Source organism: Carassius auratus, unplaced genomic scaffold, assembly GCF_003368295.1.
Source record: "Carassius auratus strain Wakin unplaced genomic scaffold, ASM336829v1 scaf_tig00029216, whole genome shotgun sequence".
Lineage (NCBI taxonomy): Eukaryota > Metazoa > Chordata > Actinopteri > Cypriniformes > Cyprinidae > Carassius > Carassius auratus.
In genome coordinates, this window is record NW_020525752.1 from 32,717 (window position 1) to 41,129 (window position 8,413).

The window sequence follows — 8,413 nt, forward strand, 5'->3', positions numbered from 1 at the left end:
GAGCAGCTGTTTTCTGTCTGAACAGACCTGATGCTGGATTCAGAGTATCATGAGGAACAAAGATGGGACGGGAAACTGCTGTTTATGGCTATACATCACAATACGTTTTATATCACTGGTTCATATATAAATATGTATTTATGTATTAAAAAAGAGATTTCTCCCTTTAGTGTTGTAACTAATTGTTTCAAGCCCATTGAAAGGCAGTTTAATCTAGAGATCTGTTTGATCTCTAAACTGTGTGAGGTGAACTTTGCTGCTGATAGAAGTCTGTAGAAGGTCTCAGACACAGCTTTTATCAGCAGCATCTTCACAAGGGCGTCTTACTGTTATACAGCAGGAAGCACGTACAGATATGACTCAAATACAAGCATATAGTCTCGCATAATAAAATATTAACTGTGCAATTTAATATTAAAATGTGCATGATGGAGATGATGTAAAGTGCATGATATGAAATGCAGTGACACAAATACTGTTCCCTCAAATGTGGTGAAACATTTATATGTGTGTACAGTCATAGATAGATGAGCTCAGTCTTGCTGTGCACAGTGATGATGGAGCGTCTGCTGCTGATGTTCGTCCTCACACACGCTTCAGGTACGACACACTCGATCGGGCTGTTTGAGTCAATTTTGGTAACATGTCAGTGTTAAAGTCAGTACTGGTTTAGTGTGTTGCATGTGTGTTTGTACAATAGTAACTCAAATATTGAGCATAATTGTCCTGTAATGTAGCTTTTGCCTAGATTTAATGCACATACATTTTTTAAAAATGTTTTTCATGTTGATCACCATCAACTTTGCCAAGAGCAAGCAGTTGTAATATTTTCACGGTCACGTTTCCACATCTCTTTTTATCCAGACGACTGAGTTTTCTGCTAAAACTGATGCATCATAACTAAGAGGTCAAGAATGAGATGTTTTATGGGTATTTCATCATGATTCATCTGCACATATATTCTGTGTAATGTTCTGTGAATTGGGCAAATGCGTTCACAAAGCGGTCTGAATCAGAGTTTAATTCATTCATGGTGAATCAGTTGGAGTGGTTTCTTAGTAAAACAGTATCAGAATGTTTTTAACAGAACGAACAGCATAGGATCTATAATCAACTGAGTTATCAGGTCAGGTTTCAGAGGGAATTCTGTGGGAGCTTTTGATAATACAATAATTAATCTCAAAATGAAATTCTTATTGATGCTTATGTTTCATGCAGATTCATTTCTCTGAAAAGTGTAAACACTGTGTGTCTGTAACACTGTCTAAACTGTCATTGTGTTTGAGTTTCCATTCGTTTGTCGTGTTTTTAAAGGAATAGTTTGTCCAAAAATGGAAATTTGCTGACAGTTTAGTTCACAGTTCATCTGAGATTAGATTGAGTTTGTGTCTTCATCAGGCTTGTAGAAATTGTATCAGTGTCTCATGGATGTGAATGGGTGCCGTCAGAATGAGAGTCTGATAAAAACATCACAATAATCCACAGCACTCCAGTCCATCAGTGAACATCTGGAGAAGACAAAACCTGAAACACATCCAGCATTAAGATGATTTTAACTCAAACACATAGAGTCTATATTCCAGAATAACACTTCCTCCAGTGAAAAAGTGCATCTGCTGTTGTCTCTCACATAAACATCCACCCAATTGTATGCTTTAATAAGATCTTCAGTAAAACATTTGTACTGCTGTTTTTAATATATATATATTTTTTTAATTTTCAGGAACTCAATATATCCAGACAGTCAGTAAAATATGTGTTCAGAAACAACAAACGATCACAGTGCCGTGTTTATATGATCGGAAATATGCTAATCACCCAAAATACATGAGTTGTGGAGGTGTGTGGATCTTCAGTCATTCTGTGACACACAGCAGGATGTCTGTTGAGGATGATCCAGCAGTAAAAGTGTTTACGGCGACACTGAGAGAAGCTGAAGTGAGTGACTCCGGCTGGTACTGGTGTGCTGTGAGCATGTCTGGATCTGATCCTCACAAATATCTGTATCTGCAGGTTACTGAAGGTATCACTGTTTCTGTGCAGCATCATTAACTAAAGCATACTGTATATTCCAGAAGGTGTAAATGACTCTGATCTCTTCTCTCTCATGTGTAGCAGAACCAGGGCTCCGTGTCTCCAGTCAGACTGTGTCAGGTTATGAGGGAGGTAACGTCACGATCCTCTGTCACGGCGCTTCACACTGGTGTAGGATCAGAGGATCTTGTGCGGGGAGAGATGCAGGATCTCTAGAGAGGACTGCGGTGCATGATGATGATGGTTCTGTTCTGAGAGTGACTCTGTATCAGCTGCAGAAGGAGGACAGTGGATGGTATTACTGCTCTAATAAGGATTCACAGATGCCTGTTCATCTTACTGTCCATCTTACTATTACACAGTGTACAACTAACCCCTCTTATAGCAGCACTTCACCCAGTGCAGACAGGTAAGAGATCGTGCTGGTTTAATCACAGCACTCGTCAGAGGTGGACTGACCTCTGTTTAAGCTTTCATTCGTTCTCATTGCAACCCTTGACTTCAGGCAGTTCCTGTGGCTGCTGCTGCTGGGAGCGATGCTGCTGCTTACAGTCTGTGCAGCTGTGATGCTGATCAGAGCGAGGAACACGAGAAGTGAGTGAGTTCATCATTTGATTAATAAGGCAATGACAGAGTATGTGCAGTATTACATGTGTGTATATCCGCAGAACAATCAGCATCTGCAGAAAGCTCAAATCTACACGAAGGCATGGACAAACAACAGCTGCCCACAGTAGGTCACATTCACAATACTGCCAGCTTTTAATCACTATTCATCTCTAGTGTGAGTATTAATATTATAAACTATATTTTTATAGGAAACTGGGAAAAACAGCGAGGCTGCGTGTGAAAATCTCTATGAAATCATGACTGGAATTAAACAGAACACTCAGGTACTTTTTATTGCATTTATAGAATTCACAAAACTGTAAACAACTTTTTTTATTATTAATTTAAACATGTATTTTCATAGGGAAATAGGAAAAACAAAGAGGTTGCATGTGAAAATCTCTATGAAACCATGACTGGAATTAAACAAAACAATCAGGTACTCTTAGTTTTTCATTTATAGGGATTTTATGCTAATATGATATGTCAGTCTAACTGTATTTTTCTTTTGTTTTGTCTTGTTTTTTATGTTCTTGTGGTAGCTGACTGCAATAGATAATAAAAACATATATGCATCTATGGTCAGAAAAGTTAAAAAGTGAACTCGATAAACAGGCTTATGGTTCTTATAATATTTGTTTGTGATAATCAGAGTTTAATCAAATCAGATGTGTGTAACTCATGTAAACCAATAGCATTAGTTTTATTCAATTTGAATATGTGATTAGAAAAATAACTAATATGAAGGATCTTTTTTTTAAACCCTAATATAATGTTGTAGGTCATTTTAACCCCCAACACTTTTTTTTTTCTTGAGTTGTGGGAACTACTGGTTAACCTCGGATGTTTTTCTTGAAGTTGTGTAATTGTTTTCATTTAGGGACATGAACATGCCCACAAAGGTTCAACATCCGAGCTGTGTGTACAGAGTTTATGTATTATGATATAAATCATGTAAAAAAAAAAACACCTGGCAAATAAAGCTAATTCTGATTCTGATGTTAATTTCATTCCATTTTTTAGTAGTCTTCAGTCAGAACTTTTTGTGGAACGGAAATATTCTGTAGATGTTAAAGTTTCTTCATGGACCCTTCGATGCCAGTAAAGAACATTTATTTTTAAGTGTGGTGTTGCTAGTGCCATGCTCCATTATTTCAGCTTCAGGAAAACACACACGCACACACACACACACACACACACACACACACAGAGACACAAATACTTACTCACTCTCTCTCTCTCTCACACACACATACACATACACAAAAGCATTAAAAAATGTTTATAATAGTCATATTTTGTGAAAACAAAAGTTGGTTAAAATACAGTGTTAAAAAAAACTTTTTTGTAATATCTGAAAAGCTGTGTTAAAGGTTTAATGTTATACCTGAATTTTTTTTCTTTAATTATTATTATTATTTTTTAAATCAAATCCAATGACAGATCTGGAAAATAATTATTGTACCTGGAACTTTAACATGAAATGTATTGTGTTTCTGCATACAAAAAAAGATAGCATGCCATACAGTCTTGTACAAATAGTGACAGAAGTTTATTTTTAGGCGAAGCGTGTCTTTGAGGTGTAACCCCATCTGTGTGTGTCTCAAGCTCTGAGGCTCTGCTTTCATCAAGTGGAAAACTGTGGGTGGAAACATAGTGCTTATTTCTCGTCTATTTATTATTAATATTACAGTTTTTTTCAATTGCTAAACGACAGTGAGCACAACTGGAGCTACATGTGCAAAACTCTAACCACAGTCTGCACTAGCAACAGTCACCTGAGCTAAACAGTTCACATCACCTGCAAAACTCATTCCAAGCAACACAACTCTTAACACATGGCTCAAAACAGGCTCAGTGCAGCCAAACACTACACACAACCCTCACTGAGAGAAACACACACCGTCACTCAAAACACACCAAGAGGAGAAACACCACACAAAACCGTCACTAAAATAAACACACACCGTCACTCAGAACACACTGAGAGGAGAAACACTACACACAAACGTTGCCGAGATAACACACACCGTCACTCAGAACACACCGAGAGGAAAAACACTACACACAAACCTTGCCGAGATAACACACACCGTCACTCAGAACACACCGAGAGGAAAAACACTACACACAACCCTCACTGAGATAACACACACCGTCACTCAGAACACACCGAGAGGAGAAACACTACAAACAACCCTCACCGAGATAACACACACCGTCACTCGGAACACACCGAGAGGAGAAACACCACACACAACCCTCACAGAAATAACACACACCGTCACTCGGAACACACCGAGAGGAGAAACACTACACACAACCCTCACTGAGATAACACACACCGTCACTCGGAACACACCGAGAGCAAAAACACTACACACAACCCTCACCGAGATAACACACACCGTCACTCGGAACACACAGAGAGGAAAAACACCACACACAACCCTCGCCGAGATAACACACACTGTCACTAGGAACAAATCGAGAGGAAAAACACAACACACAACCCTCACCAAGATAACACACACCGTAATTCGGAACACACAGAGAGCAAAAACACTACACACAACCCTCGCAAAGGATAACACACACCATCACTCGGAACACACCGAGAAGAAAAACACCACACACAACCCTCACTGAGATAACACACACCGTCACTCGGAACATACTGAGAAGAAAAACACTACACACAACCCTCGCTGAGATAACACACACCGTCACTCAGAACAAATCGAGAGGAAAAACACTACACACAACCCTTGCCGAGATAACACACACCGTCACTCAGAACACACCGAGAGGAGAAACACTACACACAACCCTCGCCGAGATAACACACACCGTCACTCGGAACACACCGAGAGCAAAAACACTACACACAACCCTCGCCGAGATAACACACACCGTCACTCGGAACACACCGAGAAGAAAAACACTACCACACAACCCTCACCGAGATAACACACACCATCACTCGGAACACACTGACAGTAGAAACTACACACAACCCTCACTGAGATAACACACGCCGTTACTCGGAACACACAGAGAGGAAAAACACTACACACAACCCTCACCGAGATAACACACACCATCACTCGGAACACACTGACAGTAGAAACTACACACAACCCTCACTGAGATAACACACGCCGTTACTCGGAACACAGCAGAGAGGAAAAACACTACAGACAACCTTCACCGAGATAACACACACCGTCACTCGGAACACACCGAGAAGAAAAACACTACACACAACCCTCACTGAGATAACACACACCGTCACTCGGAACACACCGAGAGCAAAAACACCACACACAACCCTCGCCGAAGATAACACACACCGTCACTCGCAACACACCGAGAGAAAAAAACCCACACACAACCCTCGCCGAGATAACACACACCGTCACTCAGAACAAATCGAGACGAAAAACACTACACACAACCCTCGCCGAGATAACACACACCGTCACTCGGAACACACGGAGAGGAAAAACACTACACAAACCCTCAAAGAGATAACACACACCGTCACTCAGAACACACAGAGAGGAAAAACACCCCACCAACCCTCACCGAGATAACACACACACCGTCACTCAGAACACACGAGAGGAGAAACACCACACACAACCCTCACAGAGATAACACACACGGTCACTCAGAACACACCAAGAGGAGAAACACTACACACAACCCTCGCCGAGATAACACACACCGTCACCCGGAACACACAGAGAGGAGAAAACACTACACACAACCCTCGCCGAAATAACACACACCGTCACTCGGAACACACCGAGAGGAGAAACACCACACACAACCCTAACAGAGATAACACACACCATCACTCTGAACACACAGAGAGGAGAAACACTACACACAGACCCTCGCCGAAATAAAACACACCTTCACTCGGAACACACTGACAGTAGAAACTACACACAACCCTCACTGAGATAACACACGCCGTTACTCGGAACACACAGAGAGGAAAAACACTACACACAACCCTCACCGAGATAACACACACCGTCACTCAGAACACACGAGAGGAGAAACACTACACACAACCCTCACAGAGATAACACACACGGTCACTCAAAACACACCAAGAGGAGAAACACTACACACAACCCTCGCCGAAATAACACACACCGTCACTCGGAACACACCGAGAGGAGAAACACCACACACAACCCTAACAGAGATAAACACACACCATCACTCTGAACACACAGAGAGGAGAAACACTACACACAAACCCTCGCCGAAATAAAACACATCCGTCACTCGGAACACACAGAGAGGAAAAACACTACACACAACCCTCGCCGAGATAACACTCACCATCACCCGGAACACACCGAGAGGAGAACACCACACACAACCCTCACCGAGATAAAACACACCGTCACTCGGAACACACCGAGAGAAAAAAAACGACACACAACCCTCGCCGAGATAACAAACACTGTCACTCGGAACAAATCGAGAGGAAAAACACTACACACAACCCTCACTGAGATAACACACACCGTCACTCGGAACACACCGAGAGCAAAAACACTACACACAACCCTCGCCGAGATAACACACACCTTCACTCGGAACACACCTGAGAAGAAAAACACCACACACAACACTCACCGAGATAACACACACCGTCACTCGGAACACACTGAGAATAGAAACTACACACAACCCTCACTGAGATAACACACACCTGGAAACATAGTGCTTATTTCTCGTCTATTTATTATTAATATTACAGTTTTTTTCAATCGCCTAAACGACAGTGAGCACAACTGGAGCTACATGTGCAAAACTCTAACCACAGTCTGCACTAGCAACAGTCACCTGAGCTAAAACAGTTCACATCACCTGGCAAAACTCATTCCAAGCAACACAGACTCTTAACACATGGCTAAAAACAGGCTCAGTGCAGCCAAACACTACACACAACCCTCACTGAGAGAACACACACCGTCACTCAAAACACACCAAGAGGAGAAACACCACACAAAACCGTCACTAAAATAACACACACCGTCACTCGGAACACACAGAGAGGAAAAACACTACAGACAACCTTCACTAAGATAACACATTACCGTCACTCGGAACACACGAGAGGAAAAACACCACACACAACCCTCACTGAGATAACACACACCGTCACTCGGAACACACCGAGAAGAAAAACACTACACACAACCCTCACCGAGATAACACACACCATCACTCGGAACACACTGACAGTAGAAACTACACACAACCCTCACTGAGATAACACACGCCGTTACTCGGAACACACAGAGAGGAAAAACACTACAGACAACCTTCACCGAGATAACACACACCGTCATTCGGAACACACAGAGAGCAAAAACACCACACACAACCCTCGCCGAGATAACACACACCGTCACTTCGCAACACATCCGAGAGAAAAAAAACCACACCACAACCCTCGCCGAGATAACACACACCGTCACTCGGAACAGAATCGAGAGGAAAAACACTACACACAACCCTCGCCGAGATAACACACACCATCACTCGGAACACACGGAGAGGAAAAACCACTACACACAACCCTCAAAGAGAATAACACAAACCATCACTCAGAACACACAGAGAGGAAAAACACCCCACCAACCCTCACCGAGATAACACACACCGTCACTCAGAACACACGAGAGGAGAAACACCACACACAACCATCACAGAGATAACACACACGGTCACTCAGAAC

The 8,413-nt window shown here is 42.1% G+C and overlaps 1 protein-coding gene across 1 annotated transcript; it reads left to right on the forward strand.

Annotated features, from left to right (window-relative positions):
- The first annotated feature begins 542 nt into the window (after positions 1–542).
- On the forward strand, positions 543–3,674 carry LOC113079786 (uncharacterized). Its single transcript, XM_026251993.1, has 8 exons — positions 543–600; positions 1,724–2,023; positions 2,116–2,443; positions 2,540–2,628; positions 2,703–2,767; positions 2,853–2,927; positions 3,008–3,082; positions 3,186–3,674. The coding sequence occupies exons 1-8, from the start codon at positions 555–557 to the stop codon at positions 3,243–3,245; spliced, it is 1,038 nt and encodes a 345-aa protein (XP_026107778.1). The 5' UTR covers positions 543–554; the 3' UTR covers positions 3,246–3,674.
- The last annotated feature ends 4,739 nt before the right edge of the window (positions 3,675–8,413 follow it).